At 41.0% G+C, this 24,966-nt stretch overlaps 1 protein-coding gene across 1 annotated transcript in view; it reads right to left on the bottom strand.

Annotated features, from left to right (window-relative positions):
- LOC121495129 (40S ribosomal protein S2-like) overlaps positions 1-23,403 on the bottom strand; it is a 142,050-nt gene extending 118,647 nt beyond the window's left edge. The window contains 1 exon segment of the mRNA XM_041762415.1: positions 23,335-23,403. Coding sequence (XP_041618349.1) covers positions 23,335-23,403 — 69 coding nt within the window.
- Between the last annotated feature and the right edge of the window lie 1,563 nt (positions 23,404-24,966).

Below are 24,966 nucleotides of genomic sequence, written 5' to 3'. Positions count from 1 at the left end.
ATTCATGAGAGACACACAGAGAAAGGCAGAGACATAGGCAGAAGGAGAAGCAGGCTCCCCAGTGGGGGTTCTCTTTTGTGAGAACCTACAATATGCTAGATTAGCCTATCCAATGGAAATAGAATACAAGCCACAGATAAAATTTAATTTTAGTATTCAATTATATTCAAACAAAAAAAAAAGGAAAAAAATTCTAGATATAATGTATTTTCCTTAACGAAATATATACAAAAGATTATAATTTTAACATATAATCAATATGATACCACTAAGATATTTATAATCCTTTTCTCCCCTAAGTCTTTGAAATCCTCCATATATTTTCCGCCGTACATCTCATATGGCTTGCGACTAAATATACTGGACATTGTGATGTTAGATATCCATGTGCCATCTTTCTGCATAATAATAGGAAAGGCAGTTCTGTTTTGGGATAACTTTCCACTTGCTTTTTTAGTTCAGACAAATCCTTAAATCATGAAACAACAACAGCAACAACAACAAAAACCCAAACAAAAGAAAGATATGCCCAAAAGTTAACAATGGTTATTTTGGGGAAGACAGTCTTTAATTCATAGGTTTTTAATTTCTAAAGTTGTTTGATTCTGTGACAATGATTGTGTGTTATATCAGTAAACTTTAAAAGGCTATTGTTGTGGGGTTTGGTTTGTTTCAAGAAATCCCTGCTTTAAGAGATACCTTTTTGGGGCACCTGGCTAGCTTAGTTGTTAGGGCATACAACTCTTAATCTCAGAGTCTTGAGTTCAAGACCCATATTGGGCATGGAGCCATGATATTTAAAATAATAAAATAAAATAAAATGCTATAAAAAATGGGTGTCTTTTCCTGAACAAACACACCATGAGTGAACTCTCACCTCTCATCCTTATCTTTCATTCTCCACTGTTGACAGGAGGGGTCAAAAGTCAGAATCTCCAGTAGCTACACTTTTGCTTGTCCCTGGAAAAAGGAGCAGCAGTGAGCTGGCAATAAAAGCCCACACTTATCAGAAATGTATGACTGGAATTACTAGCAAGCTTCTCTGAATAATAAAATGACATATCTCAAAGGCGTGACAAATTCTGAAGAGTAATTGCTCCTCTCCCCACCCCCGGCCCCATTTTAAAAAAAAATATTTATTTGAAAGAGAGAGAGTCGGTGGGGGAGGGGCAAAGGGAGAGGAGCACTGACTCTCAAGCAGAGTCCCCACTGAGCATGGAGCCTGACAAGGGGCTCCATCCCACGACCCTAGGATCATGACCTGAGCCAAAATCACGAGTCCAATCCTTAACCAGCTGAGCCACCCAGGTGCCCCCCAACCCCATTTTGCAGCTGCACCACCAAGGGGATATTTGTATTGCCTACCCATCAACAAGAAGGACAGGCTACAGTATGGACATCATAGCACAGAGTAATCAGGTACACTTAGGTATGTGTGTGTCTCTGGGCTTCCATTTCCTCACCTGTAAAATAGAAATCAGGGCAGTCTGGGGGCTCAGCAGTTTAGCACTGCCTTCAGCCCAGGGCCTGACCCTGGAGACCCAGGATCCAGTCCCACATCAGGCTCCCTGCATGGAGCCTGCTTCTCCCTCTGCCTGTGTCTCTGCCTCTCTCTCTCTCTCTCTGTCTCTCTGTCTTTCATGAATAAATAAATATTTTTTTAAAAAAGAAATCATAATATATACCTGGGTGGCTCAGTCGATTGAGCATCCAACTCTTGATCTCAGCTCAGTTCTTGATCTCAGTGTCATGAGTTTTGGCCCCGTGTTGGGCTCCACGCTGGGCATGGAGCCCCACTTTAAAAAATATATAGGGGCACCTGAATGGCTCAGTCAATTAAGCATCTGACTCTTGATCTCCACTCAGGTCATGATCTCAGGGCCCTGGGATCAAGTCCTGTGTCTGGCTCCATGCAGTCAGGAGCTCTCTGCCTAAATAAATAAATCTTTACTTCATAAGATTGTATCATTTTATGAGTACCTCATGATATTGTATTGATATTTTGTATCAAGCATCCTAAACATAGAGAAAAATCATACATAACCTAAGTGTAAAGGACAATGAATCTTCACAAATTAGAAATATGGCATCACCTAGATCAGGAAACAGAGCCCCCTCCGTTTCTCAGTAGTTGCCTTCCAGTCCCTACATTCTGTCTGTATGAGTTCTCTATTGCCATGTCACAAACAGATTTAGTGGATTAAAACAACATGGATTCATTGTCTCAGTGTCCAGAAGTCGTGGGTCTGAGCATGGCTTAGCTAGATCCTCTGCTCAGATCTCACAAAGTGGTCATCAAGGTGTCAGCCAGGACTTGCATCTCATCTGAGGCTTGAGCTCATTCAGGATGTTGGCAGGATCAGTTCCCCACGACTGTACAACTGAGGTCGCCACTTTTGGTTACTTGTTGGCCAGATACCAGTCTCCATTTCTCCTGCCTCCGTGGCAGTTCAGACTGTTGCTTCCTTCCAGGCCGGCCATAGCATGGCTCTCTGACTTCTGTCTCTGACCTCTAAATGCCCTTTTAAGAGCCTATCTGATTAGGTCAGGCCCATCCAGGACCATCTAAGTGATTAGAGATCTGAATTACAGCCAGGCTACTCTATCAAATCACAGGTTCCACTTGTATTCAGGGGACAGGGATTATACAAGGGAGGAACACCACTGGCAGAGATAATGTGGCTACCTTAGGATTCTGTCCACCACACCATTGTTGCAGGGTTGCAGGGTTCTTTCCTGTGGAGTCGAAGAAGGAATCTCATGGACACAAAAGGATAGAGTGATAGTTTATTAAGTCAAGGTGAGAACAGAAAGAAAGCTAAGAGTGAAAGGGGTCCCTCTGTCATTGCCAAATGAAGGAGTTTTGGAATGTTGGTGAGGTCTGGAGCCCACAGCCAGGAAAGAATTCTTGAGACATCTTTGGAACAAAAAGGTGATTTTTTAAAAAGATTTTATTTATTTATTTATTCATTCATTCATTCATTCATTCATTCATGAGAGACACAGAAATGGAGGCAGAGACACAGGCAGAGGGAGAAGCAGGCTCCCCCCAGGGAGCCTGATGCAGGAGTCAATCCCAGGACTCCGGGATCACTTACTGAGCCAGAAGCAGATGCTCAACCACTGAGCCACCCAGATGCCTCACAAAAAGGTGGTTTTATTAAAGCATGGGGACAGGACTTGTGGGCAGAAAAAGCTGCACTGAGGTCATGAGGAGTGAGCCATTATATATTTTCAAGTTGGGAGTGGGTAGGGAGAGCATAGTCTCTAAGGAATTCTGGAAGCAAGGTTTCCAGGACATAGAGGGGGCTACTAGCTATTGTTAGGAAAGGTTATTTATAACTGTCTAATAAGGCCTTAGTCATGAGACCCTTCAGATGTGTGTTAATGGATCATATGCTTATGGGATGACTGCTAACATTTATCTTGGAGGGGGGAGCCATAGAGATAAAGGGAGTCTCCAAAGGAATTTTTGTATGTTAAAGTACACATACAGGATTCTGGGGGTTGGGCTAAGATTGCCTTCTGCCCTTAGCAAAGTGGTCAACATCCAGGCAGTTGAGTCCCTAGAGCAATGTCACTCTGCCTTGTCAAAGGGCTGTAGGTAGTAAGGAAATTCAATAATTTTTCTTCTCCCTTTGTTTCCCACATCACCGTCCTCTATAGGTAACCACTAACTGCTGTCTAACGGAGGAGTTTTACCTATTTTTGAACTTCATAAAAATAGAATCATACAGTATGCCTCTTGTGTCTGGCTGCTTCTGCTCAACATTATGTTTCTGAAATACACTCCTGTATGTGGTTGCAGATGTCCATTTGCACAGCTGCAAGTGTGAATATGCCACAATTAATTTACCCATCAAGAAGCTGATGGGCTTTTGGGTAGTTCCTTCCTTGGAACTGTCATTAACCATGCTACCATGAGCATTCTAGACATGTCTTTTGGTAAGCACCTGGACACATCTCCATTGGGTACTTACTGAGGAGTACAATTGCTGGGTCGCAGGGCTTGCACGTGTTCACCTTGGGAGAGCACTAGTTTTCTAAAGGGGCTTACCAAGCAGTATACCCCACTGGCGGTGTTAGAATAGTCCTTAAGACTGCTTTGAGGGTTATAAAATACGATCGTGATAAAGAACATAGGACAGGACCTGGGATATAGTAATGACAAAAGTCAGTGTTCTCAATAGAAATTAATGTTGAGTGTTATTTTTCTGTTACTCTGGCAAAGGCTTTAAGGTACGTGTGTCCAGCTTACTGATACACCTCTAGTGCCTGGCCAAACGGTATTAAATAGCCCAGGTCACACATCAATGTTGAATGGTTTTCTGATAAAGAACCACTTCTTCAGACTTGCCTTTACTTTTCTTTCCCCTGGCTCTTGCACCAAGGCACAGAATGAGAGGCTACTAAGGGGTCTCCACATTGCTCAGAACTGAAATTAGCCTATATAGGCCTCACTGAGAAGGTAGTTTCTTTGAGCTGTAAGCAAGGTAGCAAGACTAAAACAAAGCATGGTGCTCTTGCATGCTGCAGTTATTCTTAGAACAAGGATCACTCAGGTTGTGTTTTCCCAAGGAAAGATTTATAGAAAGGTAGATCAGTTGGTGGGATCATCAAACCACAAGGTGGTTGAACACCTCCCTTCGGCCCAGGGCATGATCCTGGAGTCCTGGGATCCAGTCCCACGTCGGGCTCCCTGCATGGAGCCTGATTCTCCCTTTGCCTGTGTCTCTGCCTCTCTCTCTCTCTCTCTCTCTCTCTGTGTGTGTCTGTCAAGAATGAATGAATGAATGAATGAATGAATGAATGAGTAAATAAATCTTTTTTTTAAATTTTATTTATTTATTTATGATAGTCACAAAGAGAGAGAGAGAGAGAGAGAGAGAGAGAGACAGAGAATGAGGCAGAGACACAGGCAGAGGGAGAAGCAGGCTCCATGCCGGGAGCCCGACGTGGGATTCGATTCCGGGTCTCCAGGATTGCGCCCTGGGCCAAAGACAGGCGCCAAACCGCTGCGCCACCCAGGGATCCCAAGTAAATAAATCTTAAAAAAAAAAAAAAAACTGTCTTGGGGACAGCCTGGGTGGCTCAGCGGTTTGGTGCTGCCTTTGGCCCAGGGTGTGATCCTGGAGACCCAGGATCGAGTCCTATATCAGGCTCCCTGCATGGAACCTGCTTCTCCCTCTGCCTGTGTCTCTGCTTCTCTGTCTCTCATGAATAAATTTTTTAAAATGTTAAAAATAAATAAATAACACTGTCTTGGGACAGATTTGGTCTCCTTTTGCAAAGGATTAGGAGAGGGAAACTCAGACCACTTACCAGAAAGGAAATGCTCATCTTCTGTACTTGCCTTTTTTTTTTTTTAATCCAAGGGCTCAGGCACTATCATCAATGCTTCCTAATTGTTTGTTTGTTATTACTGCTAATAGGGGTGATGAGTCATCAGGTTTGCCTGCTTATGGCAAGGCCTAAGAAGGCCAAAAGAAATTGAATAGTAATGCAGCACTTTGCAAAACTATCCTTTCCATAAATCCAAGTTCTTGCCTAGACCAAACACTCTTCACAAGTTAGCCTGACTTTAATAGATGGTCATTTAGCCCCTTTAAACTTCCAGTTCCTGGGGCACCTGGGTGACTCAGTGGTTGAGCATCCACCTTTGGCTCAGGTCATGATCCTTGGGTCCTGGGAACAAGTGCCACATTGGGATCCCCACAGGGAAACTGCTTCTGCCTCTGCCTGTGTCTCTGCCTCTCTCTGTCTCTCAGGAATAAATAAAATATTTAATAAATAAATAACATAACATAACATAACATAAAAAGTAAACTTCCAGCTCCTCATTTCTAAAATAGGGCAAATAAAGGCATCTTTTTTATAGGGTTCCAATCATTTATTGATTCAACAGACATCTATTTTCATTCTATGCCAGGCAATGAATAAGTATTTATTAAAAGTCAATCATGTATCAGCTAGGATTTTGATCCACACTTAATTATTTGCATACCAACTATCCACCTCCTGGGAATATGTTGAAAACTCTGGAGTTGTAGTCTGGCTCATACTCCTCTTTCAAGCCTACACCCGCTCACATGCACAATCATAAGCCTGCTGCCTACCACTCATGTGAATCCGACTCTTCAAGCCTATATCCTCAATTATTGTGGTTGGAGAATGCAAACTAATTTCATTATCAGCCTAAGTGCTTCATAATTAAAAAGGCAATATGCCACATTTCAAAGTCACCTAGGAAAGTTTTAGGGAATAGCTGTCATTTTGATTATCTGTCCCACATTTTCTTCCATTAGCTAAGAACATCAGGGGGCAGATCACTAGATATGTCTGAAAGTGGACAGATTCTCATTCCCTCCTATTCTCCTACACCGCACCCCCTTCTGTCTCTGTCACCCTCACCCTCCGAGCCCCCACGACTCCTAGGACTCTAGTAGAAACTACCAGGGAAATAACGTTTCTAGAATGCTGTTTTTTCTTTGATAGAGAAGTCTTCAAGTTAGCTTTCAGCCTTATTTATATGGTTAAGGAGAAAAAAATTAACCCTGGCAGAGGAACAACAGAGAGTCATAGAAGCAGGAGATTGGCACTGAATAGAATATTCATCTCTGGAGCCAGAATACTTGGGTTCAAATCCTGACTGCTCCATTTTAGGGTAGCCAGATAAAATATAGGACACCTGGTTAAATTTAAATTTCAGATGCACAACAAATATATATATTTTTTGCAAAAATATGTTCCAAATCTGCATATCAGATGTATTTATACTACAAATTATGTGTGTGTCTAAAATTCAAATGTGACCCAGCATCCTGTGGTTTTCTCTGCTAAACCTGGTAACCCTTGGGGATCCCTGGGTGGCTCAGCGGTTTAGCGCCGCCTTCAGCGCAGGGTGTGATCCTGGAGACCTGGGATGGAGTCCCACGTTGGGCTCCCTGCATGGAGCCTGCTTCTGCCTCTGCCTGTGTCTCTGCCTCTCTCTCTCTCTCTCTCTGTCTCTAATGAATAAACAAATAAAATCTTAAAAAAAAAAACAAAAACAAAAACCTGGTAACCCTACTCCGTTTACTAGTTTTGTGACTTAGGACAAGTTTTGGAAACTCTCTGTGTTTCAGTTTTCTCATCCATAAAAAAGGAATTGTAAAAGTACATTCTTCAGAGAATAGTTGCAACAGTCATTTAAAAAAAAATCTATGTATTTATTTACTTTTTAAGTAAGCTCTATGCCCAACATGGGGCTTGAACTCACATCCCAGAGATCATAAGTCACATGCTCTATAGACTGAGCCAGCCAAGAACCCCACAATGGTCATTTTTATTTTTCAATGAATAATTCTGCTTCCCTTTCTTCCAGAAACATGACAGGATAGCACTTCCTTGTCCTTCTCAAGTTAAGTGAGGCCTCCCACTTGGTTTAGTCAATGAAAATGTGAGCAGAAGAAATGTACCATTTCCAGGTAGAATCCTTTAAGAACTGGTGTTCTGGGATCCCTGGGTGGCTCAGCGTTTGAGCGTCTGCCTTTGGCCTGGGGCATGATCCTGGAGTGCCAGGACCAAGTCCCACATCAGGCTCCTGGTGGGGAGCCTGCTTCTCCCTCTGCCTGGTTCTCTGCCTCTCTCTCTGTGTGTCTCTCATGAATAAATAAATAAAATCTTAAAAGAACAAAAAAGAAACTGGTAAAGAACTGATGCACTATTTATAATCAAATGGAGACAACTGGGGAAATTTTAAAAATTAAAAAAAAAAAAAAAACAGAAACAAAACAAACAACTCCTGCCTGCCTTCTATTTCCCTGCCACAGTGGCCTGCGATTTGCCAGGTGCAGTCAGGGTACCTGAGAGGACAACATGGAGCAGAGCCCTCCACCTATACACACACCAACCCCAGGGAGACCTGAGTGAAAGGAAGAAATAAACACCTGTAGTTGTAAATGCTGAGATCTGAGAGCTGTTTATTACTGCAGCACAACTTTGCTCACCCTGACAAACAGTTATTACAAAGTTTGCATGAGTTAATAATCGTTAAGCACTGGGGACATGCCTGGCATATAGTAGGCACTACATCTGTATTTATTAGGTTGAGAAAATGTGTGCCACACTCATCTAGTATTTTTTTTTTCACACTCATCTAGTATTAAAAAGGGATCAAGATGGGCCTTGCTTGCTGGCCAAGTTTGGGTAATAAACATTTATTGTCCAGTTTTCTTTCTCGAAGACTAAGAAATCAAATCTACCCCTTCACCACAGTCTTTGGTAATAAACTCTGTAAAGTCAGCAGCATTCAGCTCAGGGAGTTTCTTTAATCATTAGACAGAATTTTTATGTCTAGAAGACTCCTGATATGGGCCCGCTCAAATTGCAGCGTGGGTTACAACAGAGCAGCGGACTCGATTGCAGATGACCGGGGCTGAGCAATCTGCGGAAGCCAGCCATGTGCGCAGTAATTCAGAGAGGGCAGAGAAGCCAGATCCAGGGGGGAAATCACGGGCAGTTAATGAGAATCAGATGCAGTGTAATTCAGACCGCAGTGCTTGTCCTGATCTCCGGGCACAGGGAATTACATCCATAAACAGACCAGGCTTGATTTTATGCAGCACTTTCATCCCCCAAAGAATTCCAAAAGCGTTCCAAAAGAATGCTCTTGTTACTGGTAGCTCAGTGATGTGGAAGACAAACAGGGAAAATGTGCTTGTAACTCAGCCTCAGAACCTTCGTTAGAATCTATGCCATCCAGAAGGGGCTAGCTAGCTTGAGTGGGATGCCTGGTGACACTTTCCTGTTATAAAAAAAACATACTTTCCTTCCTACTTTCACATGTGAACGTGCTCAAAAGAAATCTAAGCATGCAGTAAAGAGGCTTTCAAACTCTGACCAAGAACCACACTGACAGTACATAGTTCATGTCAGACTCATCATATTGATTTTATATATATGGATATATATTTATTTTTATATACAACTGAAGTAAGACTTTACAAAATATAACTTGCTCTTCTTATACATGATATATTCTGAAGTTATTTACTCTATTTCACTTATTCTAAAAAGCTGATCTCTAAGGACACCTGGGTGGCTCGGTGGTTGAGCATCTGCCTTCAGCTCAGGTCATGGTCCTGGGGTCCTGGGATCAAATTCGGCATCGGGCTCCCTGCAGGGAGTCTGCTTCTCCCTCTGCCTGTGTCTCTGCCTCTCTCTTTCTGTGTCTCTTATGAAGAAATAAATAAAATCTTAAAAAAAAAAAAAAAGCTGACCTCTACCCAGTAAGTTGATATTACAATCTACTTACGTGTAGGATCTTAAATTTTTAAATTCATTTCACTAAAAGATAATGAAAAAGAGTAGAAGGCTCTGACACCACGGCACTTCAATTGTACCACAACATATGGTCCTGGGATGGTCCCTTCACCTTTTTAGGTCACAAACATTTCAAGTTTCTTCCAATTCTAATTTGCTGAGATTTCCATGTATGGCACCCTTGTACAGATAAAGCAATTATGCTAAAACCATCTTCACATGCTGAGACTATTTTCAAATTCCTATGTTGATTCTGAGTCGTGTTAAAGGGAGAAAAAAATCTCTTTTCTTCCAAGTACTAAACACACCTTTGGGTGACCCCTAAATCAGTCAAAAAATTTGTTTTGATTACATGAAGCAAAACCCTCCTTCCATCTGAAGACACACAAAAGAACATAATGGTTCATACAGTGGACCAGTTGGGGGTCTCTGGGTGCTGGGATGATGCCATGGTAACTTGTCTTCCTCCATTTCTGGGTTCTACTTTCTTCTCCACTGACTACATTGTCTGTTATTATAGATAGGAGCCCTCCTTGCAGCCAGAGAAGGGATTCAGCAACAGCTCTAGACTCAAATTCTCCCAGCCTAACAACCGAGCCTAACAACCCACATGAAAGAGGGCACATCTTTCCTGACTGTCTCAGCAAAAACTCCAGGCTTCTCATGATCCCCAGCTGGGTCACAGGCCCATTCCTGAACCAATCACTGATCAGGGATGTGCACTGCTCCCTTGACCACGTCTGGATCATGTGCCTATCCCTGGGAAAGAGAAATGGTGTCAGATCGACCAAAATACATGAACCTAAGAATGGCATTGTTTCACAAAAGAAAATCAAGGTGTCATTTGCAAAAGTTATGAGCAAGAATGTTAGGTAGATGATGGGAAAAAGGGTCATTAATGACCTCTGTCCAGGTAGACTACCAATCCCTACCTCCTCCTCAATCCTAAAGGACAGAGAAAAGCTGGTGTTCTATCACTACACTTGGAGAATACTTTTCACCCAGAGAAATCCTGACATTTTCTCTCTCCAATCACTTTTAGAAATTAGAAGTTGTGGCAAGGGATTCTCTTTGCTTTCAAATGGAAAACTTAATGTGCCATGAACTTCTGGTCATAAGCCTAAGAAGTAAAAACCCTCTTTGGGCCTTTTAGAAATCATCTCTCCAACTTTATGTCTATGGTTTGTAATGTCGTAATTGCCTCCACGGTCGTGCTGCAGCTGCCTTTGCAAACAAAGTTGAAACCAGCAGGTCACCTTGGATTAACCGATGTATCTATCGTGTGTTCTTCTGATTGGCTGAACTGGAGTCATGAATACTTGCTCTGTCTTGCGCTGAAAAACACACAGACAGGGAAAACACACACTCACTCAAAACAACTTTGACTAAATCTGACAAAAAGGAGAAAAGCATATTGGAGAAATATGGCTCGGGTATGATTATTTTCCTGCATTTTGCTGAACACCATTTGTCTTCTGGGAAGCAGTGCAAACAGAGCTGTGACTTTCAGACTCTGCAAATATTATTGCTGTGCCTGGGAAGAGATTAACTTGCTGAAACATAGAAAAAGACAGAATATAAGGAATGGCATAGATACTTTCTGCTGGCAGATGCCCTTCTCATACCAGGTTATCAGAGCCAGAGTTTGGCTTTTCGTTTCTTTGGTTGGTTTGTTTTTAGTTAGTGTTTTCCTTGTTTGTTTGTTTGTTTGGGTGTGTGTGTGTGTGTGTGTGTGTGTGTGTGTGTGTGTGTGTGATTTCTTAAGAATAGTTCAATTCAAACTGAGGGGTGCCTGGCTGGCTCAGTAGGTAGAGCATGCATTTCTTGATCTTGGGGTCATGTGTTCAAGCCTCATGTTGGAGGTAGATTGTAATTAAAATAAAATGTCTTTTTTTAAAAACTGAGGATCTCTGGGTGGCTCAGCAGTTTAGTGCCTGCTTTTGGCCCAGGGTGTGATCCTGGAGACCTGGGATTGAGTCCCATGTCGGCTCCCTGCATGTAACCTGCTTCTCCCTCTGCCTGTGTCTGTGCCTCTTTCTCTCGGTGTGTCTCTCATGAATAAATAAATAAAATCTTAAAAAAAAAAAAAAAAAAAACCTGAGATGGGCAGCCTGGGTGGCTCAGTGGTTTAGCACCGCCTTCAGCCCAGGGCATGATCCTGGGGTCCCGGGTTCAAGTCCTTCATTAGGCTCCCTGCATGGAGCCTGCTTCTCCCTCTGCCTGTGTCTCTGTCTCTCTCTCTCTCTCTCTCTCTCTCTCTGTGTGTCTCTCATGAATAAATAAATAAATAATGTTTTAAAAAATAAAAAAAACTGAGAAGCGGCAACTTTGCTATGATGTAGGCACATTTATCACCTTTGAGAAACTGACAGTTTCCCTTTGATAACACTATTTAGCCTTGGGTTTAAGATATAAAATACGATAATTGTTACTTTATAGGTGCCACATATGGAACAAAGAAACGAGTGCTTTCCCCATGGCTTAGAACACTGTCCCTTCCCTCTCCTTTGGTTCTTTCTTTTCCAAGCTGTCTGATCTTGGCTTAAACGTCAGGCCATAGTTTCTTAAAAATTAAACATAAGCAAAATTAAATAAAGTTACCATACAATGGAGCAATTACATTTCTAGGCATGTGCCCAAGAGAAGTGAAAACATATGTCCACACAAAACCTTGTACATGAATGTTCATAGCAACATTATTCATAAGAGCAAAAAAACTGGAAAACATCCAAAGATTTATCAACTATTAGCTCACAAATGGGTTCTTGTGAAAGTTAAATGAGATGATACACATATGTGCTGATATATATACAGGCCCGGCCCATAGTAAGTGCCATGTAGATGGTAGCTATTATCCCTTCTATCCAGACAGATACAAATAACATACTCTGCTGGCCTTTTCACTTCCCAGAAGTGCTTGTGTGCACTCTAAACATACACCAACAACCAGCACTGGTAGTGCTCTTCAAGAGCAAGTGATGCTCACCTTGACTTCTGAACAACCTGGTTCTTTGTGCTCCTTGTTTAATCCCTTGCCTCAGTTTCTCATGGAAGTAGGTTATCTGGTAGTCATGACTCATCAAACTCTTGTTTTCTTTCTTTCTTTTTTTTTTTTAGAGAGGGAGTGCATGTGCATGGGCGTGAACAGAGTCAGGGAGTAGGGACAGGGGCAGAGGGAGAGAGAGAATCCTAAGTAGAATCCCTGCCCAAGCATGGAGCCAGATATGATACTTGATCTCATAACCCTGAGATCATGACCTGAGCCACAATCAAGAGCCACCCAGGGGCTCCTCAACAAACTCTTTTGTACTAGCATTTATTCCATTATTAATTCACTGAATCATTTATTAAGTATACGTGAATTGCATGCAACTCTGTGCCAGTGTCCCAGGAGATGGGGATTAAATACAGAACAAGATAGTCCTTGCTTTTATGAAGTTTATGGTCAGAATCAGAGGTTCCTAAACTCACTGAGCATCAGAATGACCTGGAAACTATAGGGTGATAAGGTAAGGCATAAACAAGAAAGATTTCAGCATTACTCCCCTATGCTATAACCTCCATCATAAAGCCTCCCACAAAGGCGCTTCTAATGTAAAAACGATTTTTTAAAAAGAGTTTTAAAAAATCCAATGTAATATCTGCATAAAAAACATCTTTAGAAATTCTGCTATTTTCATTGATCTGTAACATGCAATCAATTCAAAAGCATCACATTTGCTGTGCAAACACATGCTCAGGGAAATCTCTCAGGGGGGGTCACTCCCCCAAACCAACTCCTGAGTTTTCCCAATTTAGAAATTTTAGAGCTGTCATCAAAATAGGAGTCTTTGTTCATCTACTTATTTAAATCAGTATGGTGGTGCATTTATAAAATATAGATCCTCGTTCTGATTCAGAATCTCCAGAGGTAATGCTCAGGCATCTGTATTTTTTTTTAAAGATTTATTTATTTATTTATTTATTTATTTGAGAGAGAGAGAGAGAGAGAGAGAGAGAGAGAATGAGAGCACGGATAGAAATGGGGAGAGAAGATCTCAAGCAGACTTCCTGCTGAGAGTGGAGCCCAACACAGGGCTTGATCCCACCAACCAAGATCATGACCTCAGCTAAATTAAGAGCCAGACACCTAATCAATTGAGCCACCCAGGCACTTCAGGCATCTGTATTTTTAACAACCTTCCTGAGGTTCAATTTACCTGCTTTGGGAACCAGTGCTTTAAGTCATGGATGGCAGGGAAGAAGAATGGAATATACTAAAGGTGGAGAGATCAGTTGGGTGAGAGATGAGGACGAGGGAGCCAGCCTAGGAGGTGAGGTGAACTGAAAGACAGCCTTCTAAGATTTCCACATCCTAATTCCTTGAACCTGTGAGTGTTACCTGACATGGTGGAAAGGACTCTGCCGGTGTGATTACAGATCTTGGGCAGCCTGGGTGGCTCAGCAGTTTAGCGCTGCCTTCAGTCCAGGGTGTGATCCTGGAGACCCAGGATCGAGTCCCACATAGGGCTCCCTGCAGGGAGCCTGCTTCTCCCTCTGCCTGTGTCTCTGCCTCTGTGTGTGTGTCTCTCATGAATAAATGAAATATTAAAAAAAAATAAAAAGATCTTGACAGGGGAAATTATCCTGGGTTATCTGAGTGGGCCCTAAATGTAATCACAGAATCCTACTAGGGAAGGGGAGAGGGAATTTAACTGCAGAAGAGAAAGAAGACCACCTGACTATGATGCAGGGAGGGTAAAAGATAGTATGTTTGGAGGAATCAGCCATAAACCAAGTAACGCTGCTGTCTTCCTGAAACTGGAAAAGACCCGGAAATGGATTCTGTCCTAGGGCCTCCAGAAGCAACCAGCCCTACTGGCACCTTGATTTAAAAAAAAAAAAAAAAATTAAGGATTTTATTTGTAAGTAATCTCTACACCCAACATGGGACTGGAACTTACAACCCTGAAATCAAGGTACGTGCTCCACAGACTGAGCCAGCCAGGCACCCCTGGCACCTTGATTTTAGATCTAGAAGACTCATTTCAGATTTCTGGTCTCCAAAATTCTAAGAGAATACATTTGTGTGGTTTTAAGCCACTACTTTTTTTGTGTGTGTATGATCTGCTACAGCAGCCATAAGAAACTAATATAGAGGATTAAAAAAAATGAATACAGATGCACCTGGCTGGTTCAGTTGGTAGAGCATGGGACTCTTGATGTCAGGGTTGTAAGTTTGAGCCCCACGTGGGGTGTAGGGATTACTTAAAAAAATTTTTAAATTGTATAAAAAATGAATACAGAAATACATAGAAGTGAAACCATTACGCTGTGGCAAGTAACAGAATGTACAAAGTAAAATAAAAAAGAGAGGGGGGAAGAAGGTATCAGAATGAGCTTAGATTTCTAATCATAGATGGATGCCATTGATGCCAATTAAAAGGAAGAGGTTGGGCAGCCCGGGTGGCTCAGCGGTTTAGCACTGGCTTAAGTCCAGGGCGTGATCCTGGAGACCCAGGATTGAGTCCCATGTCAGGCTCCCTGCATGGAGCCTGCTCCTCCCTCTGCCTGTGTCTCAACCTCTCTCTCTCTCTCTCTCTCTCTCTCTCTCTCTCTGCGTCTCTCATGAATAGATAAATAAAATCTTTAAAAAATAAATAAATAAAAGGAAGAGGTCAAGAACATAATATTTGGCTGGTTGCTTGAGGGATATCTGGAGAAAGATGGTCAGCAGGCTGTTAGATGTAAAGTTTTGGTTCTCTCACTTGCAAAATGGACAGAATAAAATATTCCATGTCTGGTAGTTGTGAGGACTAAAGAAGACAGTGTATGCAGAAATCTGGCATGTGCAGGTGTTCAACAGAGATGAGAGAAAACAGTTCCACCACTACCTAGTCCCATGATCTGGTGCTTGGTTCGCAGGCAAGGCTGGCTATGAGACTCTGCGTCCTACCCCCACCCCACACTGACCAGTCTATTCCACAGAATGCAAAATACTCCCTGGAACAGTCGTTAAAATAATCACTGATAGCAACCAGATATCTCTGAGCGCTTGGTGTAAAGTGCCTCTATCGATCATGGAGGAAGACGAAGGCTAATGCAGCAGGTCAATATTTACTCAAAATTGTGTAAAGCATCATTAATTGGGACAAAGGCTCAATGGAAGTTTATGTTTTCCTCTTTTTAAAGAGAAAGAGTTTGGAAAGCAAATGAAGAGTTTAACAAGATTTCCAGAGGGAATATTTAAACTGCTTAGAAAAACAAACTGCCTTTAATCACCTTCAAACACTTGAGAAGCACCACTTGCAGTCCAGCCAATTTGTGAATTACAAACTATTTCTAATTCTTTTTTTTTTTAAGATTTTATTTATTTATTAAGGAGAAACACACACACACACACACACACACACACACACACACACAGAGGCAGAGACACAGGCAGAAGGAGAAGCAGGCTCCCTGCGGGAAGCCAGGCGCCAGACTCGATCTCAGGATCCTGGGATCACGCCCTGAGCCGAAGGCAGATGCTCAACAGCTGAGCCACCCAGGTGTCCTTATTTCTAGTTCTTTATTAAACAAGTGCCTGGTGCAGTTAAGGGGAAGATTCTATAGCCTGGTTCCTCTTCCTCAAATTAATGAAATTGTTTCCTTTAAAATATTTCATCATTCTGACCTTCTGCTAATTCTGACCGGCTTTCCTCCAACAAGGAATCAGATGACTAGGGTTTGACAGATCTTTTCCTTCAGAGCTCCTCCACTACCATCTACTCTTGCCATGTGTTTTTGGGTTCCTGGACTCAATTCCAATGTAGGAGTGTGTATGTAGAGGGGAGGGTCCACCCACATTACTAAGCAATTCTTGGACATTAACTGGGTGCCTTAAAATTCAACTCAATTCAACTCAAATCTCAAATTCAACACTATCTACCAGGAGACAGCATCATATTCCACAAGTTAAGGATTCATTCCCACAAGACCGCAAACCTCCCTTCCACTTCCTATGCCAGCCACAAACCTGTGCTTCTGACTGACCAGTTACACAGTGTAGGTTCTAATGTCACCCTCCAACTCAAGGTGCCAATCAAAGTCCAGGTTGTCCCCAACTGGCTACAAACCAGAGGTTCCTGTGATCTCCTTCTTGGGTTAGATTGATTTGTTAGAGATGTCCACAGAAGTCAGAGAAACATTTTACTTACTAGGCTGCAGGCTTATTATAAAAGGATATAACTCAGGAACAGCCAGATGGAAGAGATGCATAGGGCAAGGCTTGGAGAAAGGATGGGGAGCTTTCAGGCCTGTTTCAGGTCAGTCTCTCAGCACCTCCATGTGTTCCTTAACCCAGAAGCTCTCTGAACCCCATCCTTCTGGGGTTTCATGGTGGTTCTACTACATAGGCATACTGATTCAACCTCTTCCCTCCCCACAGGTCAGGGGATGGGACTGAAAGTCTCAACCCTCTAATCACATGGTCACCTCCCCTAACAACCAGCCCTCATCCTTAGGTGGATCCAAAAATCGTCACTTCAATATAATAAAAGACATCTTTGTTTGCTCTCATCACTTCGGAAATTCCAAAGGTTTTAGCAGCTCTGTGCCAGAAACAGGGACAAAGACCAAATTATATTTCATACCATGCCAGGGAAAAATTCAGGGTTTATCCTCATTACTACCCTCTCCCACATGTACCTATCAAATCCATCATTAAGACCTGAGCATCGGGCAGCCCCGGTGGCGCAGCGGTTTAGTGCTGCCTGCGGCCCGGGGCGTGATCCTGGAGACCCTGGATCGAGTCCCGCGTCAGGCTCTCTGCATAGAGCCTGCTTCTCCCTCTGCCTGTGTCTCTGCCTCTCATTTTCTCTCTCTGTGTCTCTACGAATAAATAAATAAAATCTTAAAAAAAAAAAAAAAAAAAAAAGACCTGGGCATCTGGGCAGCCCCAGTGGCTCAGCGGTTTAGTGCTGCCTTCAGCCCAGGGCCTGATCCTGGAGACCCGGGATTGAGTCCCACGTCAGGCTCCCTGCATGGAGCCTGCTTCTCCCTCTGCCTGTGTCTCTGCTGCTCTCTCTTGCTCTCTCTCACTCTCTCTCTGTATCTCTCATTAATAAATAAATAAAATATTAAAAAAAAAAAAAAGACCTGAGCATCTCCATCCACTCACCCTCAAAATTCTAGTCCATAACATCCATTTGTGTAAAAATTTTCACAAAGTGCATATGGAGGGGAACATACTTTAACATAATAAAGGCCATATATGACAATCCCACAGCTAACATCATACTCAATGGTGAAAAGCTGAAAGCTTTTCCTCTAAGATCAGGAACAAGGGATCCCTGGGTGGTGCACCGGTTTGGTGCCTGCCTTTGGCCCAGGGCATGATCCTGGAGACCTGGGATCGAATCCCACATCGGGCTCCTGGTGCATGGAGCTTGCTTCTCCCTCTGCCTTGTCTCTGCCCCTCTCTCTCTCTGTGTAACTATCATAAGTAAATAAAAATTTTTAAAAAAAATTAAGATCAGGAACAAGACAACGGTGCCTACTCTCACCACTTTTATTCAACAGGATGTTGGGAATCCTAACCAGAACAATTAGGCAAGAAAAAGAAAAAAAAAGCATCCGAACTGAAAAGAAAGAAGTAAAACTGACTATTTGCAGATGACGTGACATGATGTATAGAAAACTCTAAAGACCCCATCAAAAAACCATTAGAACTAATAAATGAATTCAGTGAAGTTGCAGGATACAACACCAATAACAAAATCAGTTGCATTTCTCTGTTCTAATAATGAATCACCAGAAAGAGAAATTAAAACAATCTACTTTAAAATTGCATCAAAAATAGGAATAGGAATAAATTTAACCAAAGAAGTGAAAGATTTATGCATTAAAACCTTAAGATATTCATGAAAGAAATTGAAGACACAAATTAATGGAAATATATTCTGTACTCATGGATTGAAGGAATATTGTTAAAATCTCCATACTACCCAAAGCAATCTATAGATTCAGTGCAATCCCTAACAAAATTCCAGTGGGGGCAGCCTGGGTGGCTCAGCGGTTTAGCACCGCCTTCAGCCCAGGGCCTGATCCTGGAGTCCCGGGATCGAGTCCCACGTCGGTCTCCCTGCATGGAGCCTGCTTCTCCCTCTGCCTGTGTCTCTGCCTCTCTCTCTCTCTCTCTCCCTCTCTCTCTCTGTGTCTCATGAAAAAGTAAATAATTTTTTAAATTACAATGGTATTTATCAAAAAAATAGAATAAATAATCCTAAAATTTCGATGGAACCATTAAAGACCCCAAATAGCCAAAGGAATCTTGAGAAAGAAGAACAAAATGGAGACATTGTTCTTCCTGATTTCAAACTGTATTATAAAGCCCACAGTAATTTTTAAAAAAGTATTTTATTGGCATAAAAACAGAAATGTAGATCACTGGATCAAAATAGAGAAATAAACCCATGTGTATATGATCAATTATTTTACAATGGATCCAAGACTATACAAAGAGGAAAGGGCAATCTCTTCAATGAATAGTGCTGGGAAAACTGGAATCCATTTGCAAAAGAATAAAACTGGGCCCCTATCTTACACCATACACAAAAATTATCTCAAAATAGATTATAAACTTGAATGTAAGACCTGAAACCATAAAACTCCTGAAAGAAAACATAGGCAGTAAACTCCTTGACATAGGCCTCAGCAATGATTTTTTCAATCTGACACTAAAAGCAAAAGCAACAACAAAAAACAACAAAAAGAGCAACAACAACAACAAAGTAAAAACAAAAGCAACAAAAGCAAAAATGAATAAATGTACTACATCATACAGAAAAATTTCTGCTCAACAAAGGAGACCAGGGCAGCCCGGGGGGCTCAGCAGTTTAGCGCCACCTTCAGCCCAGGGTACGTTCCTGGAGACCTGGGATGGAGTCCCATGTCAGGCTCCCTACATGGAGCCTGCTTCTCCCTCGGCCTGTGTCTCTGCCTCTCTCTCTCTTTCTCTCTCTCTCTCTCTCTGTGTCTCTCATAAATAAATAAAATCTTAAAAAAAAAAAAAAAACTAAGCTGAGGTATTTATTTATTTATTTATTTATTTATTTATAGCTGAGGTTTTTAAAAACAACAACAACAACAAAGGAGACCAATAAAATAAAAAGGCAACCTACTGAATGGGAGAAAATAAAAAAATAAAATAAAAAAATGAATGGGAGAAAATATTTGCAAATCAGATATCTGTTAAGGGTTTAATATCCAAAATATATAAAGAACTCACAAATATCAATAGCAAAAAAACAAATTATCTGATTGACAAATGAGTAGACGATCTGAATAGACATTTTTCTAAAAAAGACTTACAGGTGGCCAATAGGTGGTACATGAAAAAGTACTCAACATCACTAATCATCAGGAAAATAAAAATCACAACCACAATGAGATATCATCTCACATCTCTTGAGAATAGCTAGTAACAGAAAGGCGAGAAATAACAAGTGTTGGTGAGGATGTGGAGAAAAGGGGATCTTTGTGCAGTATTGGTGGGAATGTAAATCAGGGTATCCACTCTGGAAAATACTATAGAAGTTCCTCAAAAAATTAAAAATATAACTACCATATGATCCAGCACTTTCATTTCTGAATATTTATCTAAAGAAATAAAACACACCACCAAAAAAATTTTTGCACCCCCATGTTCATTGCAGTTATTTATGATACCCAGATATAGAAACAACCTAAGTGACCACGACAGGATGAATGGATAAAGAAGACAGGATATATTTATACAATGGAATATTATTCAGCCATAAAGAAGAATGAAATTGTGACATTTACAAGAATGTGGATGGACCTCAAGGATATGGCAAGTGAAATAAGTCAGGCAGAGAAAGACAAATACTATATGATATCTTTTATATATGGAGTCTAAGACACACACCCCACACACAAACACCATGCTCATAAATACGGAGAATAGAATAGTGGTTGCCAGTGGTAGGGGGTGGAGGGTGGGAGAATGGATTAAAAAAAAAAAAAAGGAAAAAAAAAAAAAAAAAAGGAATTAAAAAATTCAAGTTCCAGTTGTCATTACCTCTTACCTGGACTACTGCAGTAGGTCCTTGTAGAACCTAGTTTGCAGAACCATTCAATCCCCTTCCAATTCACCCTCCTGATGACTGCCAGTGACTGTGCAGTGACTGATGACTGACAGATGACTGCCAGGCTGTCTGTGCAGCCTCTAGAGACACATTAAAGGGAAACATTCGCTGTGGAGCTTTCACTCATTCTCAGCCTTTCTGAGCCTCACTGTCTTCATTTGTAAAACTGATTATAACAGGGGCGCTGGTTGGCTCAGTCCATACAGCATGCAACTCTTGATCTCAGTGCTGTAAGTTTAAGCCCGACATAGGGCAAAGAGCTTTCTTAAAGAAATAAATAGATATATTTTTTTACAAAATTGATCATAACAATCACTGTCTCTGAGGTTTTAGGTGAGGATTAAATGAAAGTGAATTGCTTCCCTCTATGCCTGCAAATAGCAACTGCTCAGTAGTTACTAGGGGCACTTACTACCACCACCTGGCCTGTCCACCAGCCACTCAGGACAGCATCATGCCAGTTATTGTAAACATGCACATATTTATTATACCACACTCATCTGTTTATATAGATAAAGTGCAAAAGGAGGTTTATGTCTTCTTTTCTTTCCCATAATTTTTGAGGCCAGGACAATTAGGAGAAAATTCATAGAACTTAAATGAAATCAATCATACTTATGGATACTTAAATCACACACATAGAGACGCCTGGGTGGCTCAGCAGTTGAGCGTCTGCCTCTGGCTCAGGGCCTGATCCCGGATTCCCGGGATCGAATCCCACATCAGGCTCCCTGCATGGAGCCTGGCCTCTCCCTCTGTCTGTGTCTCTGCCTCTCTTTCTGTGTCTCTTATGAATAAATAAATACAATCTTTATAAAAAAAATAAAAAATAAAAAAGGAATGTTTAAAGTATGAGTCGCTGGACCATTTCATGATCCTTCCTCAAGACAATATAATTCCTTTCATACTCTTAACAGACTCTCCCCAAAATGTATCCCTCTATGGACCTCAGTAAAAAACAAACCATCAAACACTTAAAGAAATAAAAATCAACTATAAGTAGAGTGGGCTATTAAGTGTCCAGATGCGCACTTTATCTGAATATGAAGAAAGAATTTAATCCTTAGCTGACCAAAGAAAAACAATGACAAATCAGAAAGGGAGGCTATCCTGCAAACTCCACTGTAACTTTCTCTTAACAGAAATGTATATTTTTCTATCAGGCAATTCTCTTTATTTCTGGAGCTGTTCTAATTGTTCCATAAGTGCTCTGAGTCAGGGAATTCTAAAGCAAAGTCTCTCACGACTGTATTTTGCAGGAAAAATTCATTAACTCAGTGTGGGGGAAGCTTTCTCTAAAATAATAAAAAGAATATTTTTAAGTAAAATGATGTTTTATTATTTTTAAAGGACCCAAACCTGGATTTAGAACTTTATGAGGCTCTGAGCATTGGAAAGATTATGATGATTACTTCTCACACCCCACCTACTACTTTCAAAATAAAAAATCACCTTAAGACAAGTGAATAGAAGACCAAAATTCTACTTTTCCCACAATACTACATTGTTGATCTCCTTAAAATAGCAGTTTTTAATTCATAAACAATCGTTTTTAGTGAGGTCACTTTGCATGTGCGTGAGCACATATAATTTGCCTACTAGAAATCCAGCACTGTTAGGACGCACACCATGCAAACCAATCTGGCACACAGTAGGCCTAGCCAGGGTGGGATTTAGAGACGTATTCAAACCCCTGCTAGGCTGCTTACTCGCTGTGTGGCTTGTAGGCTAATTCCTTCTCTATGAGCATCAATCATCTTGTCTCCAGTTGAAACATGGCTGTGTGTACAAGTAAACAGAAACACAGTCCCCCCCCCCATTTGATCCCTACATTTGGTAACTGCGTAATAATAGTATACTGCTATTTGCAATGAATTCCTCCCTTGTTTGTAAACAGTACCTAAGCAGGGCGCTATTGATTTCCTTAAGTAAGCTAAATGGCCATCCTTACAACCCTTTAGCTTTTAAGAATTGCTTAGCAAGTTCAGCTGACAGAGAACATTTCAAAAACTTCACAAATTTCAACTTAGCAGAATGTAAGTTAATGAGTTTTGAGCATCCTAAATTTAGTGTAAAGAGAAGGAGTGAACAAAGATGACAGTAACAAGAACCACAAAAGCTACATTTCTCAAAAATTTGTTTCTTTGTAATCTATTTAAAAATGGACTTGTGTTCTTCAAAAATGTCAATGTTGGGCAGCCCAGGTGGCTCAGCGGTTTAGCGCCACCTCCGGTCCGGCCCAGGGTGTGATCCTGGAGACCCTGGATCGAGTCCCGCGTCAGGCTCCCTGCGTGGAGCCTGCTTCTTCCTCTGCCTACATCTCTGCCTCTCTCTCTCTCTCTCTATCATGAGTAAATAAAATCTTTTTTTTTTTAAATGTCATTGTCATGAGAGTTAAGAAAGGCTGAAGAACTGATCGAAATTAAAGGAGACAGTAACAAAATGTAATATGCAATTTTGGTCTGAATGCTGTACCGGAGAAAAATGCAATAAAGGTCCTTAAAATGGATGGGTCAACAAAATTGGAATATGAACAGTGGATTAAATAAAAATGTTGATCAATGGTTAATTACCTGAAGGTGGGAACTCTAGTGTGGTTATGTAAGAGAATGCCCTAGTTCCTAGGAAATACACATTGAGGAATTTAAGGATAAGGCACCATGATGAATGCAACTTAGCTACAGATGGCTAGGGAGAAAATTTTACATATGAAAATGACAAGTAAATGGGCAAAACATTAACAATTGGTGAATCTAGGTAAGGGATATATGCAGTACTTTGTACATCCTATGACTTCTTCTTGATACCTATAATTCTTTGCGAATAAAGTTTAAAATTTTGTACGTCTAAATGTAAGATCTGTCACAGCACAAAGGTAAGGATGAAAATTCCAAGCACATACTCTCTGCAGCTGGGTATCATTAAGAATGATGTCCTGTTGTGACCAGATATTAAAAGTTTGATCCGCCATGGTGAATTTCTATGGATTTGGGCAATAAAATGGAACATTCTCCCAGTCTAGGATTTTATTATCATTCCTTTGAGAATGTATACTTGGTCAGATATTCTTTATTTTGGCTCCAGGTCACCTACATTTTCAGAATGTGTTCTGAAGTCAATTCATCTCTTAGGCCATTCAAATATTGAAAATGTCATTAAAATATGAAGTAGAACTGAGACGATTTTTGTCTTGAAAATCTGCCAGTCAGTTCCCATTTCCACTCATCACTGGGGAATTTCTACTTGAAATCTAAAATCTCTAATGAGCTTAGTCTCCTGATAGCTCAAACATTAACTCTGCCCTGATGTAAAGTTTTCTTTAACAACGTGATTTATGTGCTAACTTACACGCATCTCAGGAGGTGAGGGATTCAAAGAGCCGTCATGACTTGGGACTCTGGGAGAAATAATTTTATGTAGGCTCAGTTATAAATGGGGAAAATAATTCTTACCTCAGAGGGGATGATGTAAGAGATAATTATCATTTGCAAAATGCCTCAAGGTCTTGAGATGAAAGGAGCCATTTTGGTGTATCAGACTGTCGTTTTTATTATGGGTTCTCTTATATTTCTTTTACAGTATGTAGAACACAATCATTTTAAATGGATTGTTTCCTCAGAAGTCTGTGAAGGTGGTTGCCTCACTTCACTGATGAAACAGACTAAATGATTTGCCCTTGGCCACAGGTAGTATTCCTATCAGTAGAATGAATAAAGAAATTCCTAGCCATGTTGCTTCTCCTTCCTTTGCACTGGATTACAAAATGAGTTTTTGCATTTTCAATATATTATTTTACTTTATGTCCATGTTTTTAGTTTAGTTTTGTTATATAAACTACTCTTGACTTAGTACATTTTAATAATGGATGTATGGCCTGATGAATTCAATTCCAGCCTTGGTCTTGCTTGGGCTGCTGAACCAAAGTACCATAAATTGGGTGGCTTATAAATAACAGAAATTTATTTCTCACAGCCATGGAAGCTGGGTGTTCAAGACCAGGGTGCCAGCAATGGTCGGGTTCTGATAAGCGCCCCCTTCGGGGCCATAAACTGCCCTCTTCCCATTGTATCCTCACATGGTGGTAAGTGGGCAAGGGAGCAATCAAGCCTCTCCTTATCAGGATGCCAATTACATTCATGGGGGCTCTACCCCATGACCTAATTAGCTCCCAAAGTCTCCACCTCTGAATTCCATCACGTTGGGTATAGGATTTTGAGGGAATACAAACATCAAGTCCAAAACATCCACCAATATTTACTGCACACCTGTTATGTCTTTTAGGCATTGAGGAAAAATTGATGAGCTAATGGATCTGCTTGCCGATCTCATGAAGTTCAGAGTCTAGTATTCATAAAATAAATATTTCCTTTTAAAGTTTGACAAAAGACATAAATAGAAAGTAAAGAATGAGACCTGAGATTATAAGGATAAGGCCTTATATACACTAACTTCTAACAGGTCTTCCTACTTCCATTTGTAATAAATGTGATCTCAGATTTCCTCATAGGTAAGACATTTTAATAACATACTAATT

Source organism: Vulpes lagopus, chromosome 7 (genome assembly GCF_018345385.1).
Source record: "Vulpes lagopus strain Blue_001 chromosome 7, ASM1834538v1, whole genome shotgun sequence".
In the NCBI taxonomy this organism is placed as follows: domain Eukaryota; kingdom Metazoa; phylum Chordata; class Mammalia; order Carnivora; family Canidae; genus Vulpes; species Vulpes lagopus.
Note: the sequence above shows the minus strand (reverse complement) of the source record. Positions and strands in the feature narration are given on the sequence as shown.